The sequence below is a fragment of the Felis catus genome, chromosome E2 (assembly GCF_018350175.1).
Source record: "Felis catus isolate Fca126 chromosome E2, F.catus_Fca126_mat1.0, whole genome shotgun sequence".
Taxonomy (NCBI): domain Eukaryota; kingdom Metazoa; phylum Chordata; class Mammalia; order Carnivora; family Felidae; genus Felis; species Felis catus.
The window spans coordinates 49,567,860-49,581,350 of NC_058382.1; the positions used below are offsets into that span (position 1 = coordinate 49,567,860).

Genomic DNA, 13,491 nt, shown 5'->3' on the forward strand with positions numbered 1-13,491 from the left:
CATCTGCGCATGTGCAGTGCTGCGAGCGCGCCGGTGGCTGCCCTTCCCCCACCTCCTGCCGCGAGTGGGTGACAGGGCCCCGGTCTCCGCGCATCTTCGCTGACCGGCGCCGTGACCTGGCTTGGCACTGAGCCACAAGTGGAGGCTGTGCCCTTCCAGGTATGAGGGGGGGCTGCCATGCAGCTACGCGAGGGCTGGGGGCCGCGGAGGAGGAGATGAGGGATGGGCTCCTGTCCGCGCAGGGTGGGAGCCCAAACTTCAGCGACTTGCAGACGTCGGTGACCCTCGGGGCGGTGTCCGGGGCCGCCCCGCGCCGTCCTCCGCACGGGGCTGGCGGGGCCCGCCTGGCCGGACGTGCGGGGGCGGGGACGGCGGGGAGCGAGGGCGGCGGCGAGGGCTCGCCTTCCTCCCTTTGTCAGGAGAAGCGCCTCCGACCGGCCGCCAGCGTCTCCTGTCGCGCGGGAGCGAGTCCGGAAGCTCTGGCGGGTGCGCGCGTGACCAGGCCCCGCGGGCGCGGGGCGAGGCCGGGGGCGGGGCCGCACACACCTGGCGGCGCCCGGAAGCCGCGTGCTGAGTGCCCGAGCATCACCTGGTGCAGGGAGGAATGAAAGCCCCAGCAAGTTTCCTGATGCACGCGGCGTACCTGAGGAGACCTCCGACCTCTTTGCGAAAGCCTTTTCGGCTAAGTGTGCCTCTAATCCTCACACCTAGCCTGTGACGTCGCTAGTGTCTCAGGTGCAACTGAAGGAAAAACCGGAGGCTCAGATGGGTGGAGTACCCGAGCCTCCCGGTATTTTGTGTAAGTGGCACGTTTTTTCATTTTCCTTTTGATTTTGTTCCCTGATAGTTTTGCCTTGCAGGCGTTTTGAATTAATTTGTAGTTGAATTTACTGCTCTTCTCTTTTATGGCACTCAGAAGCCTTTTACCACTTTGAGATTACGCAAGTTGATTTATGATTTCCACTGGTATTTTAGAATTATTTGCATTAAAAATCTGCCAATACTTTTGGGGCGCCTGGGTGGCGCAGTCGGTTAAGCGTCCGACTTCAGCCAGGTCACGATCTCGCGGTCCGTGAGTTCGAGCCCCGCGTCGGGCTCTCGGCTGATGGCTCAGAGCCTGGAGCCTGTTTCCGATTCTGTGTCTCCCTCTCTCTCTGCCCCTCCCCCGTTCATGCTCTGTCTCTCTCTGTCCCAAAAATAAAAATCTGCCAATACTTTTATTATGATCCGATTAATGGCTGCATTTAATTAGGGAGAATGGACACCTTTATGATGTTGGATCATATTGTAGGCCATCCGAGTGTTCAAGCCCTGTTTTGTTTTGTCTCTCTTAAGTGCACTTTATCATCTTTACAGAAGTTTGTCATTTAAAAAAAGGTTATTTTTCTTTATCCTTATGTAGTGTATTGTTGAAAATGAAATCATTTTTCCATCATTTCATATTTTTTTCTCTTGTATTTGTTGATATTTTCCACTGTTCTTATTTTGTATATTTGGGATTTCTCCCCCTTTTTGTTTTTGTCTCCTTAATTAGCATAGCTAATGGTTATCTATTATTTAAAAAAATGTTTTTAAGTTTATTTATTTTGAGAGAGACAGAGACAGCATGAGCAGGGGAGGGGCAGAGAGAGAGAGAGAAAGAGAAATCCTACACAGGCTCCGCCCTGTCAGCGCAGAGCCAGACACAGGACTTGGACTCACTAACCCACACTAACTGTGAGATCATGACCTGAGCCACAATCAGGTCCCACACCAGGTTTAACCGACTGAGCCACCTGGGTGTCCCTCTATTTTTATTATTAAAGAATAACTCTTTAATATCTGTAGCATCTGTAGTAGTGTCTCCTCCTTCATTTTTGATAATGGTAATTAATGCCCTCCTTTTTTTTTTTTCCCCCTTTTGGTCAGTATGGCTAGAGGTTTATCAATATTATTGATCTTTTCAAATAACCAGGTTTTGGTTTTATGGAATTTCTCCATTGTTTTTCTGTTTTGAGGGATCTTTTAAATGTTTATTTGTTTATCTTGAGAGACAGAGTATGAGAGTGCATGGTTGGGGCGGGGGAGAGAGAGAATCCCAACAGGCTCCGCCCTGTCAGCGCAGAGCCCCAAGTAGGGCTCAAACTCACAAATTGTGAGATCATGACCTGAGCTGAAATCAAGAGTCAGATGCTCAACCTGCTGAACCAGCCAGGTACCCCCCTGTTTTGAGTTTTATGGATTTCTGTGCTTAACTTTATTATTTCCTTCCTTATGCTTGATTTGGGTTTAACTAATTAATTTTTTTATGCTTTCTTAAGGTGGAAACTGCGGTAATTGATTAAAATCTTTCTTTTCTAATACAGTTTAATGCTATAACTGTTTGTAGTTACAGTTAATATAGGTAATAATTTAATGCCATAATACTACTTTAGTTATATCCCTCAAATTTTGGTATGTTGTGCTTTCATTTCTATTCAGTTCTACGGGTTTTTTAAACTTGTGACTTCCTTTTTCAACCCTTGGTTATTTAGAAATTTGTTGTTTAATTTCCAAGTATTTGGAAAGAAGTAATTAACAGATCTCTTTCTAGTAATTGATTTCTTTTTTTTTTTTAATTTTTTTCTTCAACGTTTATTTATTTTTTTGGGGACAGAGAGAGACAGAGCATGAACGGGGGAGGGGCAGAGAGAGAGGGAGACACAGAATCGGAAATAGGCTCCAGGCTCTGAGCCATCAGCCGAGAGCCCGACGCAGGGCTCGAACTCACGGACCGTGAGATCGTGACCTGGCTGAAGTCGGACGCTTAACCGACTACGCCACTCAGGCGCCCCACTAGTAATTGATTTCTAGTTTAAGTCTATTTTCATCAAAGAATACACTTTGTTACAAATTTCATTTCTTTAGAATGAAAGGTTTGTTTTGTGGCCAAGAATATGATCTATCTTGGGAATTTTTAATATATAATTTAATGACTATTGTGCTGCTGGTGGTGGAGTCTTCTATAAATACAAAGTGAGGGGCGCCTGGGTGGCTCAGTCGGTTAAGCGTCCGACTGCGGCTCAGGTCGTGATCTCGCGGTCTCTGAGTTCGAGCCCCGCGTCGGGCTCTGTGCTGACAGCTCAGAACCTGGAGCCTGCTTCTGATTCTGTGCCTCCCTCTCTCTCTAACCCTCCTCCCATTCATGCTCTGTCTCTCTCTGTCTCAAAAATAAATAAACATTAAAAAAATTTTTCCAAAGTGAGTCAGGGTGCTTGATAGCATGGTTCCATTCTTCTATATCCTTACTGGTTTTCTATCTACCTGTTTTGTCACTGAGAAAAGAGTATTGATGTCTCCAACTATAATTGTGAATTTATCTGTTTTTTTTTTTCTTTCAGTTCTATCAATTTTTGCTTCTTGTATTTTGAAATGCTTTTGTTAGGTACATATGCATTTAGGGTTGTTATGCCTTCTGGCCATTTGACACATTCACCAGGTGTTGTTTATCACAGTGACATTATGTAATATCACTCTATTTCTGGTAATATTATTCTGAACTTTACTTTGATATTAATATAATCACTTTCTTTTGGTTAGTGTTTGCAAGGCATATCTTTTTTTCATCCCTTTACTTTTGATCTAGCTATGTTTTTATATTTCAAACAAACCGCTTATAAACAGTTAAAAGCAGTTGGCCTTCCTTTTTTTTATCCAGTTTGACAACCTCTATCATTTAATTGGTGTATTTATACCAGTTATTAAGATGGTTCAATTATGGGGCCCCTGGGTGGCTCAGTCGGTTGAGCTGCCAACTTCGGCTCAGGTCATGATCTCACAGCTCATGAGTTCGAGCCCAGCATCAGGCTCTGTGCTGACAGCTCGGAGCCTAGATCCTGTTTCAGATCTGTGTCTCCCTCTCTCTCTGCCCCTAACCCACTTGCATTCTGTCTCTCTCAAAAGTAAATAAACATTTAAAAAAAAAAAAAAAGATGGTTCAATTAAAATCTACCATCTTGCTAGTTTTTTTTCTACTTGTCCTGGTTGGTCTTCGTTCGTATTTAACTCTTTTTCCAACTACTTTTGTATTAGTTGGTACTTTTATGATTTCATTTTTTTCCTCCACTATTGGCTTATCATTTATACCCCTTTAAAAATTTTTTGTTGTTGTTGCCCTGGCATTTACAATACAAATCTGGAGTTAATCACAGTGGACCTTTAAGTAATATTTTACTGCTTTATGTGTAATATAAGATCTTTATAATAATATACTCTCCAATTTCATCATCCCATCTTTTGTACTATCATATGTTGTAGTTTTACATATGCCGTAAACCCACAAAACTTACGGGCTATTTTTTGACAATCATTTGTCTTTTAGAGTGATTAAAAGTAAGAAGGTTTTCTTTAGAGTCATCTTTATTTTAAGCATTCCCATAGATCTTTATTTCTTGTGTAGATCCAGGTTTTTGTCTGGTATCATATTCCTTCTACCTGAAAAACTACTTTAAATATTTCTTCTAGTACAAGTCTACTGATAATGAATTCTCTGTTTTTGTTCAAAAAGTTTTGATTTCACTTTCATTTTTTGAAGGATGTATTTGCTGGGTATAGAATACTGGGTTGATAGTTGCCCCGCTTTTGTTTTTTGTTTTTTTTTTTTTTAAGTACTTCAGGGGCACCTGGGTGGCTCAGTTGGTTAAGTGTCTGACTCTTGATTTCGGCTCAGGTTATGGTCGCAGTTTGTGAGCTCGAGTCCTGCATTGGGCTCTCTGCTGACAGTGAAGAGGCTACTTGGAATTCTCTCTGCCCCTTCCCTGCTTGTTCTCTCTCTCTCTCTCTCTCTCTCTCTCTCTCTCTCTCTCTCTCTCAAAATAAAGAAATAAACTTAAAAAAATAAATAAAAAATAGGGGTGCCTCAGTGGCTCAGTCATTTGAGTGGCCAACTCTTGATTTTGGCTCAGGTCGTGATCTCACAGATCATGAGTTTGAGCCCTGCACTGGGCTCTGCACTGACAGCATGGAGCCTGCTTGGCATTATCTGTCTTCCTCTCTCCCTGTCCCTCCTCTGCTCGTGCTATGACCCACTCTCAAAAATAAAGTAAATAAATAAATAAATAAATAAATACTTTAAAGATGTCACTGCATTGTCTTCTGGCTTGTATAGTTTTTGATGAGAAATTGACTCTGATTCTTTATGTAGTTCCTCTATATAATGTGTCATTTTTCTCTCTGGCTACTTTCCAGACTTTTTATTTAACCTTGGTTTTCAGTGGTTTGAATATGATGTCTTACATATTTGTTTGGTTTGGTATTTATTCAGTTTAGATAAACTATTTGAGTTTCTTAGAGCTATAGTTTGATATCATTATTTTTTGAAAATCCTCAATCATTATGTCTTCAAATACCTCTTCTGTCCCATTGTTGATTGTCTTTTTGGGATTCCAATGACATGTTTGTTAGGCCATTTGATATTGAACTATAGTCTTTGGATTCTGTATTTAATTTTTCATTCTACTTTGTTTTTATGTTTCATTTTGGGTAATTTCTTGCTTTCTTTTCCATTTGATTTTTTCTTGCAGTTTTCATCTTTTCTGAAATTTTCCATTTATTTATGTTGTCCACCTTTTCCATTAAAGCTTCTAAAATATGAATCATAGTTATTTTAAATTCCCTGTCTGATAATCATCAGTTGAAGTTTGTGTTGATTGCTTTGTCTCTTGATAGTGGGTTGTCTTAGTTTGGCCTTTTCTGGTGTCTCATAATGTTTCATTGAAGGTAAGTGTTGCCACCATAATTGTTTAGGTCCCTTCTGAAGAGGGCAAGGGACTCTCCCAGTAGGTGGTGTTTTCCCAAATGATGTGTAAGGATTTGTAAATAAGTCATTATAGGAGTTCGAAAGCAGGTCACATCATTAATAACAGTATCTTCCTTTTTCTGTCTTTCAGTTCGGCCTTCATAGTTCTCAGCCTTTACCCCAAAACTACAAAAAAATGAACAAATCCCAGGTGAGTTGATTGTTTTTCCCTATTTTGTTTTTTCAGTGCATTTGAGGAAGTTTATAAGGACCCAGAAAATGAAATATAAAGGCAGAGAAGAGCAAAACTTAAGGAAAATGTAGTAAGAATAATTGATCAATACCAGCAGCCAAAAAGCAAACCAAGTTAATTGTCTTGAATTGATTATGAGTGGCATCTCCTTCGTTCTCTGATACCAGGTCTGAGTAAATTTTATGGACCTTCATACAGATGGTGTTTTGGACAACATCCCCAGAAACCATGGGTTTATCAGTTTGTCTCTGGTTATTTTGTATAGCATTCTTCACTGCAAATGCAGGATTTTGTGTGTATCTTATTTTTTCAGTCAATTAGCAGGATGCCAAAAAACTCAGTAAATATCTGTGTGTGTATTTACATTCTCCCCCCAGACCTCCACAATACCATTACTTTCATGAGTAGCTTTCATGAGGAGCTTTACTGTCATTAGTTTCATGAGTAGCTTTCTTTTTTATTTACTTTTTATTATTTTTTTAAATTATTTTTTAATCTTTATTTGTTTTTGAGAAAGAGAGAGACAGCATGTGAGCAGGGGAGGAGCCGAGAGAGAGGGAGACAAAGAATCTGAAGCAGGCTCCAGGCTCCGAGCTGTCAGCACAGAGCCTGACACCGGCTCAAACTCACGAACTGTGAGATCATGACCTGAGCCGAAGTCAGACACTCAACTGACTGGGCCACCCAGGCGCCCCAGACTTTTTATTATTTTTTTAATGTTTGTTTATTTTTGAGAGAGAGAGAGTGTGTGCGTGCGTGCCCGTGCGTACGAGCTGGGAAGAGACAGAGAGAGGAAGACATAGGATCCAAAGCAGGATCTGCACTGTCAGCACGGAGCCTGATGTGGGACTTGAACTCACAAACTGTGAGATCATGACCTGAGCTGAAGTCAGACGCTTAACCAACTGAGTCACCCAGACTCCCCACTTGAGTAGCTTTTCAGAGTTTATATGTACATATTTACATGAGTACAAATACAGGTTATTATAGGAAGCATATTAATCATGCTGATTTGTTTATATGTGTTTTGTTTTTAATTAATAGACTTCATTTTTTAGAGCAGTTTGAGTTTACAGAAGATGTGAGTGAAAAGTACAGGGTTTTTGTGTATTCCTTCATTCCTTCCACACACACAGCTTACCCTGTTATTAACATCTTGCATTAATGTGGTACACCTGCTACTGTTCATGAGCCAATATGAACACTTTAAAATCTATGGCTTACATTAGGTTTTATTCTTGTTGTATGTTCTGTGGATTTTGACAAATACATAATGGCACGTACCCACCATTAAAGTTTCATACAGTATGGTTTCCTGCTCTAAAAATCCCCTGCCTCATCTATTCATCCTTCCCGCCCCACCCCCTCGGCCCCCCCCTCCCTGAGCCCCTGGAAATCGGTGATCATTTTAACTGTTTGCATAGGTTTGCCTTTTCCAGAATGTTGTATAGCTGGAGTCATACAGTGTGTAACCATTAGTTTTTTTCACTTAGACATATGCATTTGAGGTTCTTGTATATCATTTCATGGCTTGATAGCTCATCTCTTTTTACCATTGAATAATACTGTTGTGTGGATGTGCCACCATTTATTTATCCACTCACCTATTGAATGGCTGCTTCCGAGTTTTGACAATTATGGATAAAGCTGCTACAAACATTCACGTGCAGGGTTTTGTGTGCAGATAAAATCACTTATTTAGGTAGGTACTAAGGAGCGTAACTGCTAGATCGTATGGTAGGAGTAGGTTGGTTTTGTGAGACACTGCCAAAATGCCTTTCAAGGTGGCTGTGCCATGTGGCACCCGCACGGGCAGTGAGTGAGAGTTCTGCTGCTCCACATCCTTGCCAGCATTTGGTGCTGTCGGTGTGGTGGATTCTGGCCATTCTCATAGGTGTGCAGCAGTATTTCATTGTAATTTATAGTTCCTTAATGACATGATGTTGAGTATCTTTTCATATGTTTATTTTCCATCTCTGTATTTTCACTGATGAGGTGTGTAGTAAGGTCTTTAACCCATTTTTAAATCAGGTTTTCATATTGTTGATTTTTTAGAATTCTTATATATATTTTGGATACCAATCCTTTATCAGGTATGTGTTTTGCAAAGATTTTCTCCCCATCTGTGCCTTGTCTTTTCATTCTCTCAATTTTGTATTTTTATCACTCAGCAACATATCTGAAGTCTTTCCATAAAAAAACTAAGAGTTTCCTTATTATTTTATTGTGTAATGAACAGAGAGTATATAAAGCATTGTAATACTTTTATGTGCATCATAACAATACGTATAACAAATATGTGTGCATTAAAGAATAATAAGAAAATGGGCACCCATGTACCTTACCCAAGGTAAGAACTAGAACATTCTCGGGGCACCTGGGTGGCTCAGTCGTTAAGCGTCTCACTTTGGCTCAGGTCATGATCTCATGGTTCGTGAGTTCAAGCCCTGCATCAGGCTCTGTACTAACAGCTCAGAGCCTGGAGCCTACTTTGGATTCTGTGTCTCCCTCTCTCTGCCCTCTACTACTCACATTGTCTGTCTGTGTCCCAAAACTAAATAAACATTAAAAAAAAATTAGAACATTCTCTGTTCTTGATGATACATTCTCCCATTGAATCATCCTAGTAGGTATCCTCTATCTTGACATTTTTGTGAATTACTCCCCTGCTTTTCTTTTTTTTTTTTTTAATTTTAAAAAAAAAATTTTTATTCATTTTTGAGAGAGTGTGAGTGGGGGAGGGGCAGAGAGAGGGAGACACAGAATCAGAAGCAGGCTTCAGGTTCTCATCTGTCACAGAGCCTGATGTGGGGCTCGAACCTACAGACCGTAAGATCATGACCTGAGCCAAAGTCAGATGTTCAACCAACTGAGCCACCCAGGCGCCCCTCTTTCTTTTCTTTTTTTTTTTTTTTAAGTTTGTTTATTTTGAGAGAGAGCAAGCAGGGGAGGGGCGGAGAGAGAGAGACTCTGTGCTGATAGCACAGAGACTGATGTGGGTCTCGATTCCACAAACTGTGAGATTGTGACCTGAGCCAAAATTAACAGTCGGATGCTTAACTGACTGAGCCACCTAGGTGCCCCTCCCCTGCTTTTCTTAAAGATTTTACCACTTACCTACATACATGCCTCATCAACATAAAATTTAGTTTTGAGAAACTGTAACTGGAGTTTATATTGCCTTGTGTTGCATAATTTTCTTTCTGATTGGTGGAGTTCTTTTTTCTTTTGCTTCCAGACCCTAAGATTTAAGATGTCCTTATATGCATCCGTGTTCCCTTTTGTCAAGACTTGGGTTTTGTTTTATTCTGTTTTAATCGCTGTTTATTTTAAAGTTTTATTAGCCAGTATTAACCAGAGATGAAACCACGCATGCCTTATCGGTGATAGTCGAAAATGATACAGCCTTACTGGGGAAGCAGTGTGTCAAAAGTTATCCAATAAGCATAAGTCTGGTTGTGTCCTGCAATTTTGCTGGTATTGGATAAAGGTTTCTAGGAGAAGATGAGCTGAATACAGTCTCTGAGTCAGTCTGGCTTCAGCTTTTCTGAGAATTTCCAAAAATTCCATTTGGAGAAGTCATTGGCAAGGTCATGAGAAACATAGGAAAACATAGGGCTCACATGGTTGGGCTATCTGGCAGAGTCAAAGGGTGAATCAGGTATTGAATGTCTGGTAGAAATAGAATTAAACCAGGTGGTTGCCTGTATTCGCTGCTTCTTAGCCTAGTGGTAACTGCCAACTGTCAGGAGTCCATCAAAGCAGGATGCTTTTGTAAGGTGGAGTGTCGTCTGATGCAGGGTAGCCTGGTGTGGAAAGTAGAAGTAGGAGATGTCACCAGCACACGTTGAAAACAAGTCAGACTGAGTGCAAATAAGAAACTGGGCCATGGGGCGCCTGGGTGGCGCAGTCGGTTAAGCGTCCGACTTCAGCCAGGTCACGATCTCGCGGTCCGGGAGTTCGAGCCCCGCGTCGGGCTCTGGGCTGATGGCTCAGAGCCTGGAGCCTGTTTCCGATTCTGTGTCTCCCTCTCTCTCTGCCCCTCCCCCGTTCATGCTCTGTCTCTCTCTGTCCCCAAAATAAATAAACATTAAAAAAAAAAAAAAAAAAAGAAACTGGGCCAGGCTCACCCAGGCATTCTGCCCTCGGGTTAAAAAGGTGGTACAGTGGCAGTAGGCTGTTTGTGTATGACGGGCCTCAAAATGCCTGCTTTTGAGTTGCACTGTTCCCATGTACGACAAGCAGTTTGGTATCAATAGACATCCCTGCCACCCTGCAGTCTCTTTCAGACTCCTGGGGATTTCCTTCAGCTCTGGTATCGATCTTTTGTTTGCCTCTTCCCACATCTTTGTCTTTTTTGGGGTTACTGTTGTTTTAATTGGTGTACATTTTTTAGTATCTTCTTAAGAAAGGGTATGGGAGAACATTTTTTTAGGCTTTACGTTTCTGAAAATATCTTCATTCCATTGGGATACTTGCTTGATGGATAGTATCAATGTGGATTTGTCCATCCGTTGCTCTGGTTCTGTCAGTTTTTGCTTAATGTAATTTGAAGCTGTGTTGAGCACATGCACATTTATGATTGTTCTCTCTTCCTGACGGACTTACCCTTCTGTCATTTTGGAATACTCCTCTTTATCTCTGGCAATATAAATATAGCCGCATCTCCCTTTTTATGATGAGGTGGTGTATTTTTTAAGTGGCTTCTGTAGGGATTATAGCTTATATACTAATCACCTTGAATTAATGTTATACCACCTCAATATGGTCCAAGAACAGTATACAGTGTATTGCGGTGAATTCTTGCAGCTTTTATTTGTCTCTATACGCCTTTTGACCTTTGTTTTGAAAAATGTTTTTCCTGGGGATAGAATTCTAGGGCTTCTTTTTTCCATAAGTATGTTAAAGATGACGTTCTGTTTTTATCTCACTTCTGTGGTTTCTGTTAAGAAATGAGTCTTCACTTTTATTGTTTTTCCCTGAAGGAAAGGAATCTTTTTCTTTTGGCCACTTGCAAGATAACTCTGTTTTTTTCTGGCGCTCACCAGTTCGAGTGTGATGTGTTTAGGTATAATTGTCTTTACATTTATTCTGCTTGGGCTTTATTAAGTTTCTTAGATTTGTGGTTGATGCTATTTACCATACTGGGGAAAATTCTTAGCTATTATATCTCAAATATTGCTTCTGTCCCATTTTTTTTCTCCACTTGTGAAGCTACACGTTATATATTTTTGTTTTTAGCATTTTAAGCAATAGTATATTAGACTTTTGGGCCATGCTTCACATTTCTTATGTTTTGACTTTTCCCCCATTTTTTTCTCTCTGCTTTAGTTTGGATATTTTCTTATTGGCCTGCCTTCGAGTGCACACTTCTTCTGCTGAATCTAATCTGCTATTAAGTCTATACAGTGTGTTTTAAATTTTAGTTGAAAACGCTTTTTGCAGTTCTGTAATGTCCATATGCTTCCCTTTTGTAGATTCCAGTTCTTTGTTCAAATATTCCCATATTTTCATCTACATTATCCATCTTTTTCTCTGTATTTTTTTTTCCTCTTATGTAAACTCACAACCCCAAGATCAAGAGTTACACTCTACTGACTGAGCCAGCCAGGCACCCCTCTCTGTATTCTTTAACATATTACTTTACAGTTAATCTGAAGTCTTGTGTACTAACTCTAACCTACGGATTATCTCTACATATGCTTTTGACTGTTGGTCTCTTGTTTATTGTTTTATTGTGCTATTTTGGTTTTTCACATGTCTAGTAATTTTTGTTTGTATGGTAGACGTGTATGACACACACTTCCGCTCTGAAGGATGTTACATTTTGTTTTGCCAATAATTTAACTGTCTGGCAGAACAAAATTGTTGCCCTCTACTAATTCTCCTAGAGGCTTTCCCTCCTACTTGCACGTATTAGGAACCACCCAAAGATCTGAGGTGAATTTTTATGCAGAATTTTAGAGCCCCTTCTCTATGCCTTCTTTACCTTCATTACTTTGCCCCCAAATCTCAGTTGCTTTGCAGACCCAAATGCTATTTTTTATTTTTTCAACGTAGCAACGGTGCCACTTGCTGCTTCAGTTCTATTTCTCTGTGGTACTGTTAAAAATTACCTTTAGGGACATTTATGCTGTATATAGAATTCAAGATTGATATATTCTTTTCTTTCAGCATTTTTATCATCATTGGTAATGTGGGCCTCCCGTCATGTTCACTGTTCTTTCAATAATTGTAGCCGTGCAGTGGTTGCTAACACCTGCAAGTTGTTATATGTGTTTGTCCAGCTTTTGTTGTTGTTTTCCTCTCTCAGAATTTCGAAGTGATCGCTTTTTAGTGTTGTAGTCATGAAGTACAAAGGCCTTTCTACCTATCAGAACGTGACCTTTTAGTTGTCTCCTGAAACTTGTAGAATTTGCTCTTTGTATCCACTGTTTTCATTTTTTTCTGATGATTTGTGTTTTAATTCCTGTTTGCCTGACAGTTCCTAAGATAGTTCTTCTCACTTTTTTTTGGTTTGATTTTGTGAAGTGTGAAAATGCAGAGAAATACAAATGAAAATGGATTAGGCTGAGCTATATGAAATAGCAATGTTTGTATGTGCAACAGTTGCCTGTCAGCAATTTCAGTATGGTCCAGCCTAATAACTGTCAACCTATTACAGTATCCAAGTCAAGACTGAACATCTTGGCTTATTTGCTTCCATACACTATGTGTATTGAAGGTTGTTATGTTACACAATTCACACATGAGTTCTGTCTCTTACGCTTTCTCACCATCATGGTTCTGACCTCCCTTAGCAGGCTCCCACTCCTGGCATTAAGTCACCTTATTCAATGCTAAAATCCTGTTGACCATTAAAGATTGTTTCCTCACTTTAGAGGTGGCCAATATTGTAAGTTTTGTGCAGGTCTGTCCACTTCTTTTCATATTTTTTACACATTAAATAGAATTGACAGAATTTGGGGTCATGATTTATACATATTCTTGGAATTCTGTTTTCACTAATTTTTTTTAATGAATTATTAATGTTCCTGTGCTAGCTTTTCTGTACCTTTTATTTTAAGGCTTTGTTATTTAAGTTTGCGTCTTTTTTTTTTTTTTTGAAGACTTGTCCGAAGCCTTTTTTTTTTAAAGACTTGTCTTGACCTTTTATTAAATGTTTATTCTATTTTATTTTATTACTGGTTTTCTTCTCGTCACTTTGAGCATTTTTCTTCCTCTACTGGTGTGTCAAAATATATTTTTATATTTCTTTTAAAGGTTTAACTTACTCTTTTTTAGCTTATATTTTAAACAAAACTTAAAAAGCTAATCATGATTTATATTTTCCTTCCAAACACAATACTTTCTCTGTGTCACAACTCCCAGGTGTCTGGCATCCAAAAATTAGTTTCAGCTAATTATTTAATACCTCCTTCCCACATCCCATATATATGTTTTTTAATAACTTATTTTGCTGACTTATTTGCTCCCTGATGCT

The 13,491-nt window shown here is 40.0% G+C and overlaps 1 protein-coding gene across 3 annotated transcripts in view; it reads left to right on the forward strand.

The window, feature by feature from the left end:
- ZFP1 (ZFP1 zinc finger protein) overlaps positions 1–13,491 on the forward strand; it is a 22,265-nt gene continuing 8,774 nt past the window's right edge. Inside the window, exons 1-2 of one of the 3 annotated variants that reach the window (XM_011290247.4) lie at positions 1–159; positions 5,907–5,966. In XM_011290247.4, coding sequence (XP_011288549.1) covers positions 5,952–5,966 — 15 coding nt within the window. In that variant the 5' untranslated portion in view covers positions 1–159; positions 5,907–5,951. Of the gene's footprint in view, positions 160–430; positions 800–5,906; positions 5,967–13,491 lie in introns of those variants that run through there. The other 2 variants (XM_019820058.3, XM_003998252.6) reach the window with 2 other exon arrangements.